Source organism: Xylocopa sonorina, chromosome 10 (genome assembly GCF_050948175.1).
Source record: "Xylocopa sonorina isolate GNS202 chromosome 10, iyXylSono1_principal, whole genome shotgun sequence".
NCBI classification, from domain to species: domain Eukaryota; kingdom Metazoa; phylum Arthropoda; class Insecta; order Hymenoptera; family Apidae; genus Xylocopa; species Xylocopa sonorina.
In genome coordinates this window covers 5,218,214-5,243,072 of record NC_135202.1, presented here as the reverse complement: position 1 = coordinate 5,243,072, position 24,859 = coordinate 5,218,214, and the positions used below count along the sequence as shown (strand labels likewise).

Below are 24,859 nucleotides of genomic sequence, written 5' to 3'. Positions count from 1 at the left end.
AGAATTATTTATTCTCCTCTGTTGGAGCTGCATTTACCGCCATCTATGAAAAAGCGCAACAATTAAATTATAATTTTAAAATATTCCACAAATAAACTATTATTTTGGAGAGAGATAGAGAAATTAATCGTAAAATTTTGATATCGCTAAAAATTTAAAGTCATAGGAAGGAGATTATTACAATTCTTACATTTCTTGACATAAAATCAAACAAAAGTATATCTTTTTCACAATCGCATTAAACTTCTATTAAAAACAGTTATTTACTATTTTAATAGTAAATAAATACAATGATAAAATAATATATTGTTATATATTTGTATAATAACGGCAGTGATAGACACTAAGCCAACACACGGCAAAATGCTGTCGACACGATACCAGCACTGAACTGCTACTTGCGAGGAGTGTCGGTAAATACGTAGCCTTCTATGACCTGATTTGTTAGCTAAAATATCGACACGTGTACCAGCAACAACACTGTTCTATCCAACAGTGTAACACGCCGTGTAAATCGCACGATGTCAGTACCAACGTGATACACTTGCCTACGTTCCATTCGTGAATCTTATCAGAAAGAATTTTATCTCAAACTTGTCGCACAGTGTTACCAACAGCGAAGTAAATTACTAAAAAACTACTAACGCCATTTCTTGGAGGAGTGATGAAACTGGCTGAGCAATAGTTTTAGTACCTTCCATAGAGATAACGCTAGTAGTTCTGGAGAAGTTTACTTCGCTGTCGATCATTATGTGCGACCAGTTTGAGCACTTTTTACTGAGATAGCGCCAGGAGATCTTGAGTAGGGTAGATAACACCTGTCTCACTCTTTCTTATAACTTTCTTATATATCTTTCTTTCTCTTACCTCTAAAGCGGGAAATATACAAAAAATTGCAATAGTACTAGTGAGATATACAATAAATTACAATAAAATTAATGAAACATAGAATAAATTACAATAAAACTCAAGTTTTATATAATACAAATAGTTATAATATAACATTTCTTCAATCTATCGATGCAATTAAATAATCTAAGATATATTTACATAAAAAATACAACAATTTCCATAAAACTAATGAATATCGATACAAAATTAATACATGTAGATATCTACGTACAATTTTTACTTTTGTAATTATCGGAGAGAAATGTTGAATATTTGTGGAAAAAATTATAAATTTGATAGTGCGATATATAACACATTACGATCCACTGATTTACAGAAGATGCATCCGCGACGGGATTTCAGAGACGAGACTCAACTGGAAAATTAATAAATTCGTCAAATGTCTGTTCACAGATCTCATTTGTGTGCCATTTATCTTATTTCAAATTTAATCGCTTATTACCTTATAACAGTACACGATTAAATCACTCTTTGTTGGAATTCTCGGCCATTTTCTTCAGTATCTCCAGACCTTCGCCATTAGCCTTGCGATAACCAGGCGCAGACGACTTTATCCTGTCCAACCATCTGGCAACGTTCGCGTATGGTTCCACCACGAAACCAAAAACCTGCAATCAGTAATCGCCATTCAATTCTCGAATTGTCGCCTAACTTTTCCGATAACCCGCGTTCACCTCCATCGTCGATACCGTAGCTACCAAAGCGAGGTCAGCGATGGTCAAATTACGACCAGCCACGTAATCTTGACCGTCCAGAAATTTATCCAGAATTTCGTACGCGTTCTCGACCATCTTGTAGTTTTCCGAATTGTACTCCTTTTCACCTCTAAATACAACTGGGTACTGCAACATATTTTTTCAACGAGTTTTATTCACGCAGAAATTATTCATCATCACTTCTGCTCGAAAAAAAAAATATTAGATAATTGAATAGTTACAAACTTACGTAATAATATTTCATTGCTTTGTACAGAGTGCCAATGTCGAAATACAATCGATTATTGATCAAAGCTCGAGCCATCGGTGCTTGAGGGTACAGTCGGTCGTTCTTGCCATATTGGTCAGCCAAATATGACATAATGGCACGGCTGGGCTCCAAGAATAAAAAATTGATGTAAGTATATTTATATATTATTTAAGATGCATTTAGCGCATGCATATTAATTGCAAACCTCTCTGATAGTTTAAAGTCGCCGTCTACGAGGAATGGAACTGTTTTCTGTGGATTTAACTGCAACAAAATGGTAAAATCTTAAAGGTATTCCGATTTTGCAAATTTAATTCACGGTTCAAGTTTGAAAATGAGCCATGTTGTATAGAATTATAGCCATTGTAAGTCGATTAGTAACGCGATGCACTGCGAGGCCGTTTGGCTGGTTTTAAGTAGATTCAGCAAAGTGCGCTGCCTAGTCAGACATACGCTTCTGGCGTTGCAGAATCCATCGATCAACGATTCCTTCGTAACAGTCGACATAGTATTTTTTTAAAGTTTGTGCAAATTTTAATAACACTTTGTTACGAATAGAAAACATGTTACACTTTGTCTAACAATAAACTAACCTCTTCATATTCCGGTTTCAGATGTTCGCCGCTGAATAAATCGACCGTCTTCAAGTTTAAGGAAATTCCAATGGCCTCGGCTGTCAGTAAGACCGCTCTGCAAGGCGAACTTATCGCGATGTAATACAAATCCACGGTCATGACTATTTCTCAGCTGGAAACAATCAAGAAACGTGATCTGAAAAATCAAGAATCTGTAGCAAAAGAAATTCACGATTCTTTTCGAAGTACAGGTGAAAGAGTTGAATTGTAATTTAATAATTAAGGATCCAAGTAAGGTAAGATTAACATTTTTAATATTATATATTATCGAATAAAGAGACATTCTCGCGTCCACTCACGGCACAGTGGCTCACAATATCGCCGCGATTGTTTTTCTCGTGTCCCAACTAATATCATCCCAGCGATATCGAACAGAAACGAGCATTTCAAAGCAACCACGAAAACTTTCTAGACAGCCGGCGTCAAGCAAATTTCAAGTATTGAAATATTCCTGTACACGGTCCCACCGTTTTTAGCCGCCGCCAGTTTCAAGCGGAACGATTTTCGATGGAATCAATATCGCGACTAAATCAATATCCTCGCATACGAATGCCGCGGAACCATACCGTGTATACTTTTCCCTCGCATTTATTGCGCATCGCGGTGCATTCTCCCCATGGTTGTTCGACGACGAGCCAGAAGGGTTATCGCGCGATTTCGCCGCCGTCGATGCACAGATACGGCTCGAATACTCGTTGAAATCGTTCAGATACCTATCATCGAGAATCCATGATACGTACCGCGTCGTGCGTGCGCGAAGAAAAGGCAGAGAGGGAAGCGAGAGGTGCGAGAACGAGGAAGGAGAGGAGAAAAAAGAAAGAGGAGACTGAGATCGACCTGGAAAGTGAATTCATTTGCACCTGCGATGAACGACGAGCGATGGCGATGTCTGCCGCCAAAATTCACGTGGCTCTGGGGGTGGTTCGAAACGACGCCGCTATGAATCTCATCTCATTGAAACGTGCTCCCAATAGTTTTGTTTTCAATCGAGCGTAATCGATGGAGCGCTATTTTATCACACGGACGAGATCACCATGGGTACGTGACTGCTCTGGCCGCGTACGGTTACGTCTGTCAGTCATTAACGAGCAATCGATACAGGCGAAATGGTTCGAGCACACGTACGGACAATGAAAAGAAGGGGCTCCGTTGGAGCGCGTAACGTCGAGAACACGATAAATACGATCAACTTGGGAATTTCGTTCGCCACGTATCGAGAGATCCTTCGTTTAAACGTTATTTCTTACGAGAAATTCGATCGAGAGTGTGAACCGATGTTGGCTCTCGTAGCCAGCGTGAGGAACGATGAGGGACATCAATCGTGAATGTCGTGCGCGATGGCCTTCCGTTTGCTTGCTTATTCTAACGATGTGCGATCATACTATTGGCTTTCTATTATTAATTCTCGTTATTGATGATTGTCGTGATTATTTACGATTATGCACTTTTTGTCGCCACGTGCATATGTAATTGCGAATAGGAAAGAAAAGGAGTGGTACTTACTGGTCTGTTCGCGCGGGTGGACTGAGTGGGACTCGTATGCTGACTCGTTCGATGTACAGTGCGCGATGTGTGTAGAACAGGTATATATAAATCGTCCAGTTATAGCCTTTATTAATTTTTTCACTTGATTCTGACGTATAATCAATATCGCCGTTGGGAAATTATCACGGTTCGAAGCTCGAGCAACGGTGATGGAAGTGGTTTCATTTCATGGAGCCCATTTGCGATCCTTGACAGGGGTAGCGTTCTTTCTTTTATTGTTGAGTCGGAGCTTTGGAGGCAAAGAGTCGTATCAACAGTTTTTTTTTTATTGGCGTTGAGTTGGAGTACTTTCTGACACATCTCGAACGGTTTCGGTTAATTATCGGTGGTTTTCGATCTTCCTGGAATTAAATTTGATTAGACTCGTAATTATTGATGACAGAGATTCCAGTGAGGAAAGTTAAATTTTATGATTCTCTATCGCCAAACGTAGTCAGAATAAGTGCTGTGAAATATTTATTTGAAAAGTATTAATTCTAGACGGGTCATTTTAAATAATAAAGTACAAAGTAATTCTCTTGAAAAAGTCTGACAATGGAATTGAAGCGATATTTACAAATGACAGCCTTCTAAAAGTTTAATAAAAGTTCAGAAACTTCGGTTATATCGTATTTGATTGTCAGTGGTAGGTATATGCTATTAAACTTGACGGTCTTGTAAAGGCTAAGATTAAGTATTTGACGATACCTTGTCTCTTGCAAAAAGCGACAGGGATTAATGCTAATTATACGTATCTACGTTTATAACGTAATTCGTAGTTCCTTCGTAAGAGGTGGAGCCGTTTACGCCGTGTTACAGGCTAAAGAAAAGGAAGTATCGATTAAAGGGGGATATTGGCCATTACGCAGTAATTAAAACGTACGTGGAACCCAGGTCGAGGATAATTAGCAAATGAGCATCGAATCAGAAGGACGGTCACCGTTGAAGTAAATTGGCTGGCATTACGAACAACAAGCAACTATCGTCATTACAGAGTTCATTAATTCGTATTCAACTCCGATTGCACTATCTACCAGATCGCATGTGGTAATGCTAATTGCACTTCAAATGGACTCGAGTTCAGTCTTTTTCTTCCATACACGCGAACCCTATAACCGCGATGACAATTAAATCGCATCTTTGGTTCCTAAAGAATAACAGTAATTTATTTAAACGGTGTTCGAGAGTCTTCGTAATATTAGAATCATTATATCTACAAGTTTTCATCATTTTTTTTTTTTGAGATACGTTAAATGTGCAGAAAAAAATTTGTATGATTTTATTCACAGCGATGAACGCGTAATTTATTTTAAACAGTGAAATGTTACTAACATTCGTTTATTACATAGCATGTTGCTTCGAGTTCAATTTAGCGATATTCAATTAATTCCGTACATTATGAAGCACCATTTATAGCGAAATTGGTAATAACATGTTAGTATTCAAATGGAACCTCCTCGATGAAGAAACAATAGTTAAGTTTATTTGTATAAAAAAGTAGCGATTAACATGGAATAAAATTAAGCTGGAAGAACGATGGAATTTTGGAAGGCTGGCAAGTGTTTGCTATGCCATTCTATTCTTCACTTCTTTGTCATATTGTTTACAAGTTCTTTGAACGCCTTCACGCCAGCGTTGTTCGCCTCTTCGTATTTTGGTGCTTCTGATTTCATTTTCCCGTACCACCTGACAATGTTCTTGTATTTGCTGAGATCGTAGTCCATAGCCTGTTGGACAAACAATTAATTGAATTAACAGAAATCCACAGGAAAAAATTACAAAAATCTAATATTCTTTTGCGTGTCTTCGTTTTACAGATATTTTTTCACATTTGACCAACGTGTTTTCGACCATTTCGTGCAAATTTTCCTTTCCTCTACTGAACTGTTTGTAAGTAGATTCAGTTATGCGCGTTGGCTGACCACGTGACGCGTCTCGCTGAATCTACTTAGAACTGCGTACAAGACGCATTGAGGCGAAACGAGACGATTTGCGTTTGGTTAACGACAGGGTACACTTATTCAAATCGAGAACAAAGCAAACAGTGTCAATTACCACCAACGAATTAACATTCGTAACCAAAGCGTAATTTACACCGTCCGCTTTCCTTTCAAACTCTATTGAATTAATTAAACTGAACCGTGTAATTTCGCATTCACAGTAGCTGGGCATCTTCGAAAATAAAAGGACGATATTACAAAAGGCCGCGAGGGAAACTGCTGATTACAAACTGCATATTTGATGAACACGAGTTCCATTTAGAAATGAAATTGTGACATTACTGCTACTCTGCTTTACAGAGTTAAATTTCTGTTTGTACCGTTTGTTTTTCTCGTTCACGCGCTTATTTTCGTTTTGTCCGTCAGTTCGTACTTATTTCGTTTCTTGGGTACACCATGCAGATCGTAAATCAACGCCTTGAAACCGACGACTGGTTCACAAAGCAACAACTGCTGTTGAATGTTATCAAAAGTCGTAAATTAGAACTAGTAAGATTAAAGACCTTTGCCACTTGACTGATTAATGATTCTACATAAGCATTATACAAAATGTCCCCTATTCCCACTCAACCGTAGTAATTACCGGAGAAATCATAACTCCTTCTCAAAGATCGAGCGTTTTCCCTTTACTTTCGCAATTTTTTCTGAACCATGTCCCACTTTAACATACAACCACTGAAATCCATTATTCGAAAAATTCTATGCACAGTTTGTTCGATTATAGGTGGCAGTTATTCCATAAATTAAAATAAGTCAAAGAAATTAATACCAACGAAATTACGTTGGATAGTTCGTTTCGCGGTGAAAAAAACTCTGACATTTTTTAGGCGGAAGTCCAAAAGCCACTGAAACGTTTACAGTCGCATAAAGATTCGTCACGCGTCGCTGTTTCTCTGTATTTACATCTATCATATGCATGCTCGCATTTTTGAAAGTCGTTTCTCTGGACGAAATTCCGTTTAATTCGATTTTATAGAACCGCAATTTCATCCGCGTGTACTCGAAAACCCCGTACGGATTAGGATTGTTTAGCTGGTCGGTTACGAGTCTGGAAGCTCCTCGTGGCACCCGGAGCCTCGAGGGAGTCGAGCTTTCGAGCAGACGATACCGTAGGTATACAACAGGTGGCGATAGGGATACCACCCTGAGCTAGCTCTGGGAATCGCAAGCTGATCAGGCCTGATTTAGATGCTATTGTCGAATTCGTTACCTCCAATGTGGAGATGGTGGCGACGATGGCCAGATCGGCGAGGGTCATGTTCTTTCCCGCCACAAAGTCCTGTCCCTCGAGGAACGTCTCAAGGAAGGAGAGAGCCGTGCCGATGGCCTCGTATTTCGTCTGGTCTTTGGGTTCTTTTGCGAAAATTACAGGATACTGAAAGGAAATCCAACGGTTACTATCTACTCGAACTAAATAAACATAATATAATAATTAGCTTGAGATGAAGAAACGTCTACGAAATTAATTTATTTAAATTTCTCTTAGAGAGCAGTTAGTTTATTAATTTAGATTGAGAACAAGATTCATTAAGTATTGTAAAGTATGTATAGACGTATGAAATAGTTTGTAACAATATGAAGGTCTATAATGTCTCATTGAATAAAAGTGAGAACATACAAATACAATTTGTGCATGCCAAGAATTATTAAATAATTTTTATAACTTACGTAGTAATCACCAAAGGCTTTGTACAAGGTGCACGCATCGTAGTATAATCTTTGGTTAACAATTGCGCGTTTCTTCAGATCCTTAGGGTATAAGGAATCGTTCTTTCCATATTGATCAGCCAAGTATGTCATAATGGCTTTGCTGAGGAGAAAAGTGCTCGTTTAATATAGTACACGGCCTTGGCGATCATTGATTGCGTTCCAGGCGATAGAATAGACAGAATGATAAAAACTCGAGAACACGTCCTTAACAGTAATTTGCACGACGCAAGAACATTTACCAATCAAATGTTTCAAATTTCGTGCAACACTTTTTATTTCGAGTATCTTTAAAGAATTTTTTATTACTGTATTCTCACAGTTAAGTCTCAAATCATATATCGTCTTTACTCGATTACGAAGCGCACAAAATTGCGTAATAAGTCCTGAATAAATGTTACCTTTCCCACAGATAAAAGCCATTATCGTCGATAGTGGGTATCGTGTGCTGTGGGTTCATCTGTGAAAAGAGCGACACCGATTGTATCATCAATTAGTCATATCTACGCTTAATTCTCTTTACTATTATCGTCGATGAACGTACCTTTACAAATTCCGGTTTCAGGTGTTCGCCATTCATCAAATTAACCATTTTGAAGTTCATCTCGACGCCAAGCGCGGCAGCCGTCAGCGCAACTGCGCGGCACGGAGCGCTTCCGGGAAGTTGATAGAAATCGATCGGCATATTTATTTCTGCAACGAGACGAGAGACGTTGCTCGATTAATTCTATCAAAAACCAAAGAAGCAACGATACAACAAGTAACAACATTCGGCTAGAGCTTTCAAGCGTTTCGATACTTTTAAACAAAAATTAGAAGTTCGAACGCGCATCGAGCAGAAGGATTTGCTCGACGATTAACGATATCTCTACGATCGATCTACGTTCGCTCGCTGGATCGAGTAACAGAAATTTCCGTCTCCCTATCGCGATATATACGTAATCGCGAGGCAATCGCGATGCCCGTGTAGCAACGGCGTGAATCGATTTCGAGTTCGTGACAATTACGGGGAATAACGAGAACGTAATGGTTTATTAGGTCAATCGCGATACCGAGCAACGTCGCGTTACGCCGCAATAATCGTCCCTCCTTTTTTCCACTGACAAATTAATTACAGCCATCGCCGCTGTTAACGTAATCAAACACGATATTTATATCCGCCGGTTTATGTGTTCGGTCCCTGCCAAGTTACCGCGCGACCTTGTACTGAATAGGCTACGAATTTCCTAGAATATTCCCGCCAGAATGAGAAAGACTGAAACGAGGCCAACGTCAACTATGAAACACACATAACACGGGACAATATCGATTGTACAAACGACAAATGATGCGATTAATTCTCTAATTTTGCAAAGAGCACGCGTACGAATTCAGAGATCGGTTCCAGGAAATGAAATTCGAAAGGTAAAGTCGACGATATCGTTGCGAGAGCGTTCATTGCGCATTACCAGGCGATGGCGCACCGCTGCTGTACATTAACTCGATCACCGTGTTGGAATAAAACATATCAACGACGACCTCATCGGTATCAATCACCACCGTCAAACAAACGAAATTTCGTTCAACGATCGCGTCAACCGACACCTGACATCACATTGAATCGCGCATCGAACGTCGCCGTAGGAAAGGCGTCGCGATGGTAAACGCGATGGTGAACGCGATGGTGAACGCGACGCGGATACGTCGATCGATCGTTGGATTCTGTATCGAGAACTGAAAGCACAGCCGGGTGAAACCGGTGAAACTCCGTACCGGGCGGACTCGAAACTCGACACGGGGAAAACAAGGATGATTTGTGACAGATAACCGCGCGAAGACGTGAAGCAAATCCAGCTACGTGCTCTCCAAGGACGCGCCACTGGGATAATTGCGAACTGTCTAAGAGAGTTAGCTGAACAGTCCCTTTATAAGTGCCAGCGTGACTGCCACGCAGCCTTCGTTTCAAGCGGCGAACGGCAGGCTGTTGCGCGCATGCGCGACCGGCTGCAACTTGTTCCGTGGCCCACGAAGGCGTCGTCTTTTCCGGTTCCCTTTTCGTCGATCATCGTGAGACCGTCGAATTCGACGTGTACACGGCTACCACGCAGAGAAACGAGCGCGCCACGATCGTAAGATCAATATTGGCGTCGAGATAATCGTATCGTCGCGATTGCTGCAGTCTTTGCTTATTGCAAGGCTTGTTTGGTCTGCAGAGAGACGACGTCTGCAGGTTTTCGCTTGCAGTGTGGCATCATGTTTTCCCGGTACGAATTATCGATCGTTAGTGCAATTAACGACGGTAGAATTAGTTTAGAACACGAAGAACTATTATTAGATGTTTGCAGTTTTATTTGTGAACAATGCGGCCGCTCCTCAGCGCTTCGATAACGGTTGCATAAGATGCAAAGTTGCATAAATGATTCATCATAAATGAACTCAACCTTGTACATATGTATTTTTACGTGCATATTCTTTCTTTTTATCATAACCGATGTTTATAAAAGATTGCGCAAGTTGTTTAAACATGTATACAAATAGAAATGCAGAAGAGATTTTGCGATTTTATTTTTTTATTTTTATTTCTAAACGATTTTAACCTTGTTTATAACCTTGTTATGTTACTTCCAGCAATTATACTTATCTGATAAGTTGTATTAAATGATGCTAAAACTTGTAGATTAGAGTATACCTTAAGTCAACAAGTGCTGATGGGGAATATATAACGTTGGCAAAATTTGCAACAGTAAACGAAAATAAGATTACTGTTTTTTTTATAAGAATTTTATGCTCGTTGCAAAAAATATTTGCAACTTGTAGAATATCATCGAAAATTGAATAAAATAAAGGAAGGTAGCAATTAAATTATATCAATTTAATTTGTGTGGGCTTGACATTGAACATTTAAGGATACGTGTATCGAGAGGATTGTGTAACATTAACAGCATTCCTTGATAGCATGAGTTGGTTATATTTGCCCACTGAATGCTTCTCCTTTTTTCGTCCTGACATGGATAAGAATATGCAACATCATACTGGCGGAGATATGACGCATTCGTTTCTTCATTCACTCCCTATTCGTACTGTCATTATGACTTTGCGATAGGGCTTCAACAGCAAATACAAACTTGCAATTAACTAACGTTGAGAAAGAAACTAATTTGTTAATCTATCTCGAATTACTTTTACCATGTACAGTTTATCAGAATATAAATTAATACTTGTAACCTTCGCAATACCTTCATAAATAAAACTAATTAATTGAAATTAAATCCACAGGTAATATACCACTCTCGTTTCAAATATTTACTTCATCGATGTGCAATCTAGAAATGTTACATACGAGTAACGCAGACTTTATTTCCACGCTGTTTTCACTATCTAGAAACGTCAATCATGCTTGTTGACTTCCTAGAATCTAATTACCTTATCACAAGCCATTATGTGTCCTTTTTTAAGAACTAAATTTATGGAAAATTATGGAAAAATTATGGAAATCAACATTACTTTCATGAGTTTTGTTCTATTTCAAAGAATCCGGTGATTTTCATTCCTAATTAAACATTTCTTTAGTATTATAAGAGAACTCATCTACCTGAATCAAATAAAAATGTTTTTTAGTTACATAGAACACGTGGGTTACTGAAAAATCTTTGAAAATAGCCAGTTTCTATCGAACCACCCGATACGCATACCTTCCTCCCATCGCAATAAGCTCGATGCCTGAAATTCCGTTTTGTTGTTCGATTTCATCTTCTAGCGGGTAATATTTTTGCCGGGAAGGATGCCATTTCAGACCAAGAAATATTGGAATTCCATTGTCGGACGCGATCACGTTTTTCAGACAAATCAGGCGGCCCTGTTCGAGGTGAAAGTAGCCAGACTCTTAGCACGGCCTTCGACAGAGACGTGAAGGTCTCAGGAACAGGAATTTTTATTCGTCTCGGGGTTATTGTATCCGTTATGGGCAAAGCGTAACCGTGACAAGTGCAAATTTCGTTTCCGCGTAAATCATAAGTATTCGAGCGAATAAAACGGTGAGGAAATCTTTGAAACTGTGCAGGCTAAGCAGCGTTAATTGGAATACGAGCAAATCAAATTACTCTTTTTAAATTTCCAACGTAAATCGTTCAAAAGCAACGCATTTTTATTCCACGAGGCAGATGAGACAATATTTAATAAAATGAAATGAACTATGTTTTACGTAATAAAGAATTTAGTTTAAGTACCTACTTCGTCTACACCGTGTATATACGTAGTCTTTTGTGAACGTGCTCTAACAGGAAACCTAATCTAAAGAAAATGTTAATCGAATACGCCTGTGTAGAGCTCAATGCAGAGTCGCAATAGATATTCTCTGTACGCGTGTTAATGAAAATTGTTCCGTTGTAGTTGGTGAAATTACCCTCACCTCGTCTACGCTTTGATATCGCTCAGTAATGAAACAAACGCTATAGAGTTAATCGTGTAATTCCATCGAGTCGCGTGTAACGGACACGTATAAACTCCTTTCAAAATGAAAAGTGTGAGAGGACAAAGAAAGAATGGACAGGAACTTCATTATCTCGTTCACTGTACTGCGATTTTGTTGTGGTCTGATCGTGTTGCGCAATCCTTTTACTAACTACAAATTGTTTCCCGAACTCTTAATTAAGACATAATATAAATTGAATTACGTGTGAATGTGTTATGGGAATGAAAATAAATTTTAAATTATCGTAAGATTATATATAAAGTTCTAAGACTTTTGCATAAACAAATATGCTTAAAAATAATTGAACAAAATTTAAATAAATGTTGAGACCATCGAACAAATTGAGATCACCAAAGGTGTTTCACAACAAACGATCCGATTCTCTTGTGACTCTGCTTTCTTTCTACTCAAGCTGTAATCTGTTAGTAAAGATAATTTGAAAGTCAGGAGATGTCACAAAGTAGGCAGTTTTATCGAGACCCTCATTTTCGTGTAATCTAATCAGCCTGGAAACAAGCCAAGTCATTCGATTCTATCACAATTATGTACGGTTTCCAATGACTCATTACAAAATTTACAAGTTGAATAGAGTACGCTGACAATAAGAAATTTTTACAAAATGTAGACTGCATTGTAATACCATCTCTACCTTTTTTACTCGTTAATGGATGTAACTATTTTGTTAGATAAAAATATCGCAGGTAATAGTGATTGTAGCATAAATACCAGCGAGCACACATTTCCTCCACTTCTTTTACTGCCGTCTGTAAACTTTCTACTTCTCTACCGATCAGTGGGGTCCACGATTTTTACGCGACGAGGAATTGCATTCGAATCGCAAGTGCGGCGCAAACGTTTCGTGCCCGTGAAAGGAATCCTATCCACGAGCAGGTTACCGATGCGCTTACGAATGGTTCAAGCGAATCGATCACGAGATTGTAAACGGTCACGATCCACTTTTCCCTCGTTAAACAGCCGATTTTCGCGAATGCTCGTCACCGTGGGCAGAAGAGGTCGAGCTGGGTCCGAGGAAACCGCAAATCCTTCGAACGCGTCCACGCTATCGGAAATGCAACCCTAATCGTTTGCGATTACGACCACGAGTTGGGCATACGGTACCACGCGCTCTTTGAAGACGCGGATTAATTTTCTTCGAAGACGCGGGAATGATTTGCGAGCATCCTGCTCGACGTTTCGAGTCGATTTTGATGGACATCCTGATGTCCATCAAACCTGAACACCACCATTTCTGAAATCGAATAATGTGGTGTCGTTACATAGTGATATGCGCGCGTAGGGTGTGTAATTTTTGTTATTGCGGTATATCGATGCACGTGATAGGGCCATTCTCTTAATCTTTCAATTCGAAATGCTACGTGAATAGTTTTCAAACTATTTTATTAGGAGGAGTGTTTGAATTGGAGCGATGAAAATTATTCCTTTGAATAAGAAGATCGAATCATAGAAATGCTAGTATGTAGATGGGCGATGGTAGTTTGGAGAACGTACAATTGCATGGAAAATTATAGGGGACTTCAACATCCACTTAGCTTTTTCAAATCATTTTTATCGGGAGTAAGAGAGGGTTTCTTCCAAAAGATTCAGCAGTATTTTACATGAAGTTATACAGCTGAAAGTCACGAATTGGTGAGGCTTCAAGGAGTCGAATTAGCGCCTATCGTAGGTCGTCGGATATGTAATCATGCCACGGACTCAAATCAGACCACTTAGCTAGCCGACGATCCGACTCTCGCTAACCTCCAATTTTACTAATATCTGACTTACTACATTTGAATAACCTTGTATAATAGACACTGCTGGAACTCGACTTAAAAAACGCTATCGTTCCACAAGGTAAAGCTTCAGAAGCAATGGTAGCTCGTTAATCGCGTAAAGGACATTTGAATTTAAAATATTAAGTAAAGGAAACGAGGTTCACTATACTTAAACTCAAGAAATACAAACAAACACAGTGTAGCTAATAGAAACCTAGAGATTACATAAATCTGCGCACACTGACTGATGTTCTTCGAGCAGAAGAAGATAAAAAGAAACGAAACTCGAGAACAGTGTCACCAGAAAAATAACTCAGATATGTTTGCAATAAGCAGACATGGCGCTTAGAAACTTATCCGCAAAATCCCAGACGCTTCGATAATTCGTTTCGAAAATGACAGGAACCTAAAGCGTTATAAAAAATTCTCTTCGACGCTCGCTCTGAAAATCGATTCACCGATACGCGCGAGAGTGCACAGTAATACGAGGCGTGCTATAAGCAACGACGAAGCGATCATCGACATGGACGGCACGTCATTCCCATTGTCGAGAGAAGCAACGATCGACGCTCCACGAGCGTCATCCCGTGGCGAGTGATTTAGCAACCCCCTTCGACGGACCACGGCGCGAGTCCACGGAAGAAAATAATAGCAGGCGGCGAGGAGCGCCGGGAGGGAAGCCCGTCCGCACGAAATCTCGGTTAAAGGAGCTCGAGAGAATTCAGCGTCGGGACGCGCGGTTCATTTTCCGTCCGGCGAAACTTTCTTCCCCCGGCGTTCTCAATTTCGCTGGTAAAAACATTATCTTCCCTTCAATGATTCCTCGAGGGCGATCCGCGCGGCCGCATCCGCGAAATGGACCGTGAGTTAATTAAATTCAGGAACGGTAGAATGCCGTGGACCGTCGAACAGGAATTCCGGGAACGGAAGCGCAACGGGTTTTTCAGGTTGGCCCCCGGTGCTCCGGTCGGGATTCCGCAGTTTCTGCTGCATCATCGTCGAACCGCCGCGCTCGAGCGAAATTATCGTCCGTTGCGTAATTCCCGGCACGTAGCCTCACGCACGGACGCGGACCATCGTGAAGGAGAGAGGAAAAGGAGAGAGAGAGAGAGAGAGAGAGAGAAGGTGAAGGGTAACGTCGCGAACGAGAGCCGAACGGGGGACGAAACAATCAGTGAAAGAGAAAAATCAGTGGCGAGGGTGGAATAAGAAGGAACAACAATGGGGGCGGTCGGTGATTCGTAGGGGTGGGTCAGCCACGTCGCTGCTCATAAATGTATGGATACTTTGGTCCATTTGTAGTTACAGCGGGATCTCCTCTTGCGTTTTCTGTAAATATACAACGGAAATTTAATATATGGTACCGAAGTAATAGAAATTGTATGAAGTAGTAAAGGCTATATAGAAATATACTTTGCAGAAGATGCGCTGGGCAGTAATGTTCATTAAATTTTATGGGAAATTAATTATTTAAAGATTGATCGATAGTGTATTGAAATTGAATATGGGACTCGTTTGCGTGGTCGCCAGATGCTGTACTTTGGAAAGAACTGAATTAATTTTAATGATTTTCGTTTTGCATAACGAACAATGTCAGATTGATTTAGAGAAAAAAAAGTCAATAATTTGACGCTGCTATCGGTGATGGAGTAGTGCTAAATATTGAAGTTGTGGAATATTAAAGAGATTTTGGATTCATCGAACGCTGTGTAATAATTGAAGCATAGCTAACACGCGGCTAGAAGATAATTAGCAAATGGGCATCGAATCAGAAGAACGATTATTATTGCAGCAAATTGGCCACGCTGAGAACAACGAACAAGTACCATAATTACAAGGCCCATTAATTCGTGCTCGATGCCGATTATACTATTTACAGAATCGCGAGTGGCAGCGCTGATTTCACTTTGGGTACAATTGAAACAATTCTACCTCCGCACGTGTTCGTTCAATCCATTGGGAGCCATTGAACTCGGTTAACTTTTATCATCATCAACTTGTTTCACTATTTTCCCAACTATTAACATAGCGCGAAAACGAAGAATTACTTTTAGCTTTTCAAAGATATGTGATGTGTTCCATAGTAATTAAATGAATTTTACCATATAACTATAATAAAACCACAAGAAAATTAAATTAGATAATGATTTTTACATTTTATATATATAAGAATCAGAGAGTAGTTAAGTGGAAACGGATCGCCTATCGTCAGACGCATCTCGTATCATACTACTTATTCACTTATTTCTCTCTTAGCTACCGCGCGCAAATTTTCTTAAATAAAAATTCTCTCAACTTCCTGTACATTGCATACGAATTAATTACACGTTTTAAACATACAATCGTCTGACACGTAACGTCCCCATCTGCGTGATCCATCATGGAATTAATAGAATTATTAATACCTTCGGAACAATACTTTGCACCCAATTTAATGGGCCATTCTGTGCGTTATACCTCTAACTTGCAACACTCGCGTGCTTGGTTAATTACAGAGCTTCAGGTTAGAGAAAGAAGTGTACAATCGATCACTCGGAATGGATAAACGCGCGATCTAAATGGGACACGTGAATCGAGAGTTCAAGGTAGGTTGTTCACTTTCATTTCACGCCTGCATCAGTATCACGTTCAGAATCGTGGAACATCGCACGCGAAGGCGATCAATTAGGATATTTTCTGTGCAAAACAAATCTTGCATCGAGGCGCGTTAACGAAGATTTATGTTGCAGCTGTAACTGTATCAGTCTGAAATATTAATCTCACTATATAATATTTGTACTCACGATAAAATTAACAAATATTTTCTGCAACGATAGTTCTCGTTTGCCGTTAAATCTTCGCGGGAACTGTTTCCCGTTCGCGTCGAAGTTCCGACTGTTTACAGTTCACATAACAGGCGCATGAATTAATATATGCAAATTTGGTTAAACGAACCGAAGGGGAATAGTGCGTGAGCCCTGTGTTTATTGAAAGTGACTTAGAACTGTGCCAAGCTAATTGGGAGTTGCCAGAGTGTTCCGTGGCGTTACACTAAAAGGGAAATTGCGAGGGTAACATCATGTGATCTGTTTGCTTCGGGGAACACGTCATTTGAACATGCTCCCGCGAAGCAGGGAATTCTACGAGAACTATCGATTAAACCCCCTGTGCCTATCGTTTAATCATTCATTCCATATAATACCTTCTTCACCTTTGAATCGCTTCAAATCACAGACATTTTATTCCAGACAAAATTCTTTACTCTGTAAGTGGTACTTATGTGAAATACTTATGTGAAAATTCAATAATCCGCGCTAATTTTAGCAAAACGATTAAGGAAAGTACATTGCACTGTGCAACATTTATTTCTCCATCACGCATAACAAGCGTGGCCTTCATTTCCCATTGTTTCCATAATGGAGACGTTGTGACAGATACCTGTAACCATCTGACTAATTTGAGGTGCTCAGGGAGTCCAAATATTCATCACCAAGATATCCTGTCCTGCTCGCAGTGAGAGTTCACCCTATAGAGTCCCACTTGCAGATGATTTCATTATTTCCATGGGATGTCTCTCTGTTCTATCGAAATCCATGCCATTTAGATACCAGCAAAATAAAGAAAAAATTAAACGCCAAAGAAAATTGTATCAAGAACTGTTTCCTTAAATCAGTGTTACCATACCAAACATTTTCTAACACGTGGCTCTTATCCACTGGTGTCTTCATTACTCAAATTCTAATCATGTGTGCACACACACACGCTCGTCTCGGTGAAAGGATTAAGTCTGCCTAAAGCAAACATCGAACCGTTCCAACAGGATCCATTTACAGCTCTGTTTTTCGGCACAATCGCGTTCCGCACGCGGACAACAGCGGCGAAATTTCCCGGATAGCTATCGCGTCTAATGGAACCGCCCGTTTCGAGGAAAACTGTATTTGAACGCGATCGAACGACGGATTTCGGGAGGGTGCGGCGAAAACTGGTGAAAGGAACGGGAACCTTCTGGCAGGCGCATCCGCAGGCTTCACTCGGATGATTTCCGACGAATAATCAGGAAAGGAATCGTGGCAGTCGGCGGAGATAAAGAGACGGAATGCAAAGCAAACCTGACTACTGTGCGACGCTGGGAAACATGTCTAGTGGGACGACGCGGTGGGACGCTCTGAGACGCTGCAGCGTCGCTTTGAAGCTCTTTGGGTCGGCAGCGCTGCACGATCCCATTCGCCGCAGTCGAGTCCTCGACTGATAATTAACGGTAACTCTTTGGCTTTCCGATGAAATCGCATTTTCTAAATCGTACACCCAGGTAACCAAATTATTTTTAATCTGTTTAGAATTAAAAATGTGTATCCTATTTTTTAATAATAATTAAATCCCTTAGACGTGGGATATAATCAGTGGAAAGTTTCTAATCGTGTGATTGTCAATATTTAAGTGAGATTGATTGCATTATGAAAGTAGTAAAATAGTAGACAATTAATGCAATAATCCAATATGGCGTTGGTTCCGCAGGGATATTATGGAATCCGTGACTTGGAAAATTTCTTTGTTGCACCCTTCGTTTTGTATACATATTGTGAAGCAGTAGCTTCAGAGGCAGGTGGCAAAATATGGGGTTGTTTTCATGCTGCGCACCCTCGAGGTCTTCGCAAACTTAGAATATTCAATTTGCAGCATTCCTGGTAGTCCATCTTTAACTGTCGTGTATTTAGCGTTACGCCATGGTTCAGCTGTTGCTGAAATCCTTCGCAGTGGATTTTTAATGTTTTCGAACTTGAATTTATTTTCACAACTGTACTTACAAGAGAAATATTATAATTCGCCAACAGTACACATTATGATTAATTAAGATATTTTTGAACATTTGAAAAGTGCATATTGCAAATGAAAGGTTATACAGGTTATAAAGGTTAATACAGGCATAATTAATTGCAAACTCCAATGATACTCAACTTTTTTTCACGACAAGCATTACCTGGAACGTGGTAAGGCTCACGTTTTAAGCGAGGCGATGAATTACAGCTACCGGATAGATTCCATGTCTAATCTCGATCACCGATGCACCAGTAACGACTCCACTGCTCTACGACGTTAATTGGATTCTTGTAAATTCGCTCGATACATCTCGCTAAACAGTCTCCTTCCAGGGCCGTGCACCTCCTCGAAACCGAATTTATCCAGAAGCTGTTTGCAACGATTGTACCAGCTCGCCACGTTATCGTATCGGTCGATATCGAAGTCGAAACACTGTCAACAAAATATATTTCGCAACGCTGATAGCATTCGACCATTCGACTTTTTATATTATCGATCTCGCATAGCCCGTACGTTTCACAGTGGTTTCATCGTGAGATCGTACCATTTTATTCATAGCTTCGAAGCGCAGATAAAAGTGCATTTAAAGGCGCAGCGAGAGAACGAAACGAAAGAATTGGTTATGACTAGTCATTTTTCTTACAAAAAGTAAGATTTCATCGACTTTGAAATGTAGTTGATTATCATTTTTTATATGGATTGTTAATTTTTTTTTTTTTTGAGATGCTGTAGAATTTAGAAATCTTAGCGAGGTAAGCGTTCTTTAATAGATTCGTGTAATCTCAGGATAATCCGTGGAGCTGGAATAACCACCACTTTCCTTTTCAATGGTTTAACGAGAGCTCGAGACGAAGATCGATGTATCGTTAAAAGGATCGCAGCTTATATTATTAAGCGCTTAATATTTCCTCTTCTATTTTTCGTGCATCTTTATCACTTGGACTTCAAATAACGTAAAGCAAGTTAATTCTCAGATTCGCTTTTAACTTCACATTTTTTTCACTCCTTAAATCAATGTACCAATAATGTTGCGAGATTGAATTTCTCAATTTCTACAATAAACTACGACACTACATTAAATGATCTACACGTTACAGCTGGAATTTCATCGCAAGTAACGCGAGCACATTCCCTCGAAGTGGTATCTTCCTTAATTCGTACATAAATCTCCTCGAACATTACGAGAAATTTTTATCGCGGGGAGTAAAGTTGACTTCTGGCTCCGCATAAAGCGCATCACCTTTCTCCCCCGTATACAACGCTATTCAATAAAATCAATATTTATGGCGTTCGAAAGTAATTTCGGTTACGCGAACATCTCTGTATATTTCTTCAATTTTTATCCATCCAGGATCGTTTTTGATATATTGTCTGGCCATAAACGTTTTTCACTGTCACGCGTACTATGTTTTCTTCTTCTTTCCGCGTATCGAGTGTACTTTTTAATAAACACGTCCAATAGAATATGAACGTTTTTCATTCGTTGAAATATTACACGTCTCCTTTTTTACATTCCGCTGTAACGTGTACGTACCTTGACGTTAAATAAAGTTAGAATATAAATCGCGCGAAAACAGTAGCCTGCACGAAATAAAAGGAAACCAACAGAAAAGTAAAATGAAATACAATAAAATAGAAATGCGAAGGAAACGATATATATTCGTTTGTAAAATTAATTTCCAAATTGATATTACAATGCACGTAAGCTACTTGCTGAAAGAAAAAAATTAAACGAACAAGTATACCATACTGGTGCACGTTGAATGAATAAAAACGTTAAGGGGTGGCGAAACTACCCCTATTCAGCTAAAAGTGATAAAGAATGTGCTTTGATATGGTTTTATTGCTCGACCAAGTTTTTATCGTTTGAATACTTACTAACAACACGCAAACAGTCGTATGAATTGCAAAATCAGCGATGGTAAGGTTATCACCAGCGACGAACTCGCGATCCGCGAGGTACGTGTTCAGCAAATCGCACGCTTTTTCCACATCTTGCACATCTTGTTCGTTCAGGGCACGTGCCTCAAATACTACGGAAAACTAATAAGGAAAAAAATAATTATCAGTTACATGCTATCCTATGCGTTCATTAATTTCTATCAATACTTTTGACAAAAAAATTCGCATTTATTTATCAATTACCAATTTATGAATTTAATTCTTTCTATTAGATTACGTTTAATATCTATTGTTTAATTTTAAGTGTACATTTGTCGCAAAATTGATGGTTCCCAAAGTAATCGACTTGGCAAATCCTCTCATTTGCATTGTAGCACGCAAGGTGAACCTTCAGAGTGCACCCTTTACGCGCTGCGCGCGTGAGGTGCCATTAGTTACAGCACGCACATCATATCTACTGGCTCGTCTACTGAAAAATTCATGTTGACAACGTTATGATGGATGAATGGAAGGCCTATTAATATTAAAAGATGTCGCGAGTTTATCGTATTCGTTGCGATTCGAGGATAGTGGATTTTTGCCAAATATCCTGTTGCTCTGGTAACGCCAGTAACCCTCTCGAAGTGCACTTAACGAAACATCCATCTCGTGCCTTTTGATAAAAGTATATATGTGTTGTTTGATTGGCCAAATCGAATATCTCAGAAGTGACGAATTTTATGATAAATTATATCTTAATAGCTTGTACTTTTGCACTGGAGAATTGTTAATTTATGAACCCTCTGCACGCTTTTTTCATTAACTGCTGTATATTGTGCTGTTCTTTTTACAGGTATGGCTGCAAATTAGAAAGGAAAGGGAGTACGCGCGAGGGTAGGTTTTTTTTTGCTAATTCCGGCTTCGATCTTTTCCATTAAAGTGTACGTTAATACATTTATTATGTTAGTACATTAATTCCATAACATTTCAGTCTAACAGGCATAAGTCAATTATACTCTGCCGTCGTTCCATTAGGCACACAAATTCTGTTTAATGTATTCTATCTTTCGTAATCAGATTAACTTGCGTATTTAATTATTGTCTTTCTTTTAACGTTATTACCGTGCAATATTCGTTAGCAGAGCAGAATAATTTGGTTTAAAAAATTTCTTCATTTTCTATAGGTAAAATTACCCAGTGAAGTGTATGTTTAATTGCTTTAGAGTTGCACTTCGAATATTTACAAATATTGTTAAACCGCGTATTTTTTATTGATACTACGGGGCGGCATTGTTTATTTGATTAACGTAAATTGAATTTTCGGCAATCTGATATATAATAATAACTTGTGGGTGCACGTGAGGCTATCACACCACAGAGATACACGTGCATTTACGTATCGCTTATCTTGCAATATTTCCAACATTTATCAGAAAATTAATGTATTTTGCATCGCTTTGATTTTACGCGACCTTTTGTTCACTCTGCGTGAATCATCGATCATCCACCTTGATGACTTTGTGGCACCATGCTGTATTACGGCTTTTACAATAGCTTCTGACAATAGGTATATAATAACCGTTTAAAAACGATGGTATAGAATATTCTAAAATTCCAAACTCTTTTCATATGCGCACACATAAACGTGTTTCGATTTATATCGAATATACGTGCGTTCTATTAGACTCCCTGGCCGATTATAGACACATATATATAGGTAATAAAACAGGCTATAGTAGATTAAACTAGTATATAGCCCTTGGCTCAATATAAGGCGAATGTCCATACATATTCGAGCGTAGAGCATACATTGTGCGATGTCATGCGAACATGAAAATCGATTACTTTCGTACTCGATGTATCAAATTTGTTGAAATTGACGTGCGTTGTAGATCACGCGAAAATAGCGAGTTATATTCGGAAGTTTTATCAATTTAAGTCCAACAAGATTAAAAAGGAAGATACTTTTATATTCCTCGTCGTTTCATCTCAGAATTTTCTCTTGATAAATTTCGCGACACTCCAAAGTTCTATTCAGAACAGGCTAATGATGCGCTGCAGTCTACGATGGTGCAGATGCCTTTAAGTAGATTCAGCGAGGCGCGTCGCTTGGTCAGACACTCTCCACTGAATTTTTTAACCGAACTGTAGGTACAACATAACCCTAATCCAACTACTCTGACCATCATTTTATAGTTTACAGCTTGTACTCAAATTTTTTTAAACCTATATCCTTATTCTTCTATAAATAATTGACGTATGACCTATCAGTCATGAAACGTGAAATGCATCATTTAAAGAATACAAGTATACGTACATAGCACTTGGCCATGTTCTCGTGAAGCGTTCCAATATCAAAATACAGCATCTGGTCCACCAGGCCCCTCTTTTTAGGATCTTTCGGGTACAACGAGTCGTTCTTCGCGTACTTGCCCACCAAGTAACCCATAATTGGGCGGCTGTAATCACGCGGCTGCTTTAACAAAACGAGGCCAAAACATTTTTGCGCGAGAGTAAACGATAATTATCGCATACCTTTCGCAGAGAATGAATCCGCCGTCGTCCAGCGTCGGTATTACGTGCTGCGGATTCATCTGAAAGATGCAATTATACAGCGAACGACGAAGCCGCGTATTAAATAGCGTCGACTGTTATTATTTGTAATCGTTATTAATTACATTTCAACCGTGTGTTACTACTATCGAGAAGCTTCTCATTGTTGCACAATAACGCGAACGACATCTCATAACGTACCATTAAATATAAAACTTTTGTTTGGAAGGTTCTACTCTTCTCTTCTGTTGCTTCAACAATTTTAATTATTGGAAGAATAGCGTGGAAGATTCAATTTCGTGAACAGAAAGAACCGAGAAGTGTGTTAAAGGGTATCTAATATTCTTAAAAATAGACAACTTTACATGGAAATAAAGCAAACCTTAACGAACTCTGGATTCTGAGTGTCCTTCTTAAGCGGATTGATCGTTTTCAGGTTAAGATGGACGCCAATCGCCTTCGCCAGCAGCATAACCGATCTGCACGGCGGGCTATTGATAAAGTAGTAAAAATCAATCGGCATCTTGCGTCTTCTCTTCTCCTAGCCGTTCTTCTTTTGTTCCAGTAACACCGCCGCGGATACGAGATTTTTATACGGTGGGACCTGGGACAGCGGGAAACTTTCGAATCTCCAGGCTTTACGTCCAGCGTGTACCTCGGCTTGCATACAAATTTATCCGACTGGTTGTGTTTGAGATCCTATGGATCGGAAGGTTATCGGCCAGATTGCACGGATTCTTATGGATGTCCCTTCTGATGCATAAAGCTGCTCAGACGGTGTGCCTCGAATGTGCGAACGAGAGATCGGTCGTCGAGCAAATCGAGCGTCCTTTAACGCGATCGTTACACAGTTACTGCGTGTCCTACGTTCGATCGGTTCCGTTGCTGTAAATTGGCGACGCGATCAGAATGTTTCTATGGATTTGTCGTTAATTTTATCGTCGCGCACGGCGCGTTGTGCAGGGTGAACTGTAATTTTTGCTTTCACCAGCTTACGCCTTTTCTATCTCGACGAATAAAACGTAACGGAAGAAAGGAAAAGGGGAAGCGGTGGCGTAAAGCTGAAATGCGAAGCGGAAAAAATTGGCAGCTTGTTAAAATTGAAAATAAAATACCGTGGATGGTATTGAACAATATTTGCGTTTGTGTATGGTGATTTTCATTCGTTACAATTTTCCAAATTTATTCGTAAACTTGTAAAACGTTACACGCTTCGTTGGTACTTGGAATTAATCGATCATTCGATTATTATCACTTTGCAAAGTGTGCCATTTATACGGACATCAATTACCCTGGAAAATGAATCGCGTTAATTAATTTCAAATGAGACTAGAAACTGTCTCGTAAACAGTAATAACACGCTGACACGAGTTACGGAGGGTTCAACATTAACCAGGCTGAACATGAATGAAAAATTTGTACCAACGACGCGTGGTTGAGAAAAATAAATGAGACGAGGCTCATTGTAAATGATGACGCGACGAAATATTCGTAACAAGCTCGCGGGCATGATTACGAGAAATATTCGTTCAGAAGAACGCATTGTTGTTTCCTTAATTTAACCGTTTCAATGCTTCGCCATGGATTTCGTAATTTAAATTGGTCTACGGTGTGCGCACACAAACGTATCATATTTCTGAGAAATATTAAGCAGCAAAT

General features: G+C 39.5%; 3 protein-coding genes across 4 annotated transcripts; all 3 read right to left on the bottom strand.

Annotated features, from left to right (window-relative positions):
- Window positions 1–1,353: 1,353 nt before the first annotated feature.
- Window positions 1,354–2,618, bottom strand: LOC143427816 (glutathione S-transferase 1-1-like). Its single transcript, XM_076902283.1, has 5 exons — window positions 2,472–2,618; window positions 2,084–2,142; window positions 1,858–1,999; window positions 1,587–1,754; window positions 1,354–1,520 (listed from the first exon to the last, which is right to left on the bottom strand). Exons 1-5 carry the CDS (start codon window positions 2,610–2,612, stop codon window positions 1,377–1,379), a joined length of 654 nt encoding a protein of 217 aa, XP_076758398.1. The 5' UTR covers window positions 2,613–2,618; the 3' UTR covers window positions 1,354–1,376.
- Window positions 2,619–5,591: 2,973 nt separating this feature from the next.
- On the bottom strand, window positions 5,592–9,622 carry LOC143427815 (glutathione S-transferase 1-1-like). Of its 2 annotated transcripts, none has more exons than XM_076902282.1 (6): window positions 9,497–9,622; window positions 8,289–8,437; window positions 8,146–8,204; window positions 7,706–7,847; window positions 7,248–7,412; window positions 5,592–5,764 (listed from the first exon to the last, which is right to left on the bottom strand). In XM_076902282.1, the coding sequence occupies exons 2-6, from the start codon at window positions 8,427–8,429 to the stop codon at window positions 5,621–5,623; spliced, it is 651 nt and encodes a 216-aa protein (XP_076758397.1). In that variant the 5' UTR covers window positions 8,430–8,437; window positions 9,497–9,622; the 3' UTR covers window positions 5,592–5,620. The 2 variants fall into 2 exon arrangements, with proteins under 2 accessions (XP_076758397.1, XP_076758396.1); XM_076902281.1 differs by lacking the exon at window positions 9,497–9,622 and adding an exon at window positions 9,193–9,233.
- A 9,334-nt stretch (window positions 9,623–18,956) lies between these two features.
- LOC143427820 (glutathione S-transferase D5-like) lies at window positions 18,957–23,761 on the bottom strand. Its single transcript, XM_076902286.1, has 6 exons — window positions 23,583–23,761; window positions 23,183–23,241; window positions 22,961–23,106; window positions 22,803–22,811; window positions 20,645–20,799; window positions 18,957–19,198 (listed from the first exon to the last, which is right to left on the bottom strand). The coding sequence occupies exons 1-6, from the start codon at window positions 23,721–23,723 to the stop codon at window positions 19,043–19,045; spliced, it is 666 nt and encodes a 221-aa protein (XP_076758401.1). The 5' UTR covers window positions 23,724–23,761; the 3' UTR covers window positions 18,957–19,042.
- Between the last annotated feature and the right edge of the window lie 1,098 nt (window positions 23,762–24,859).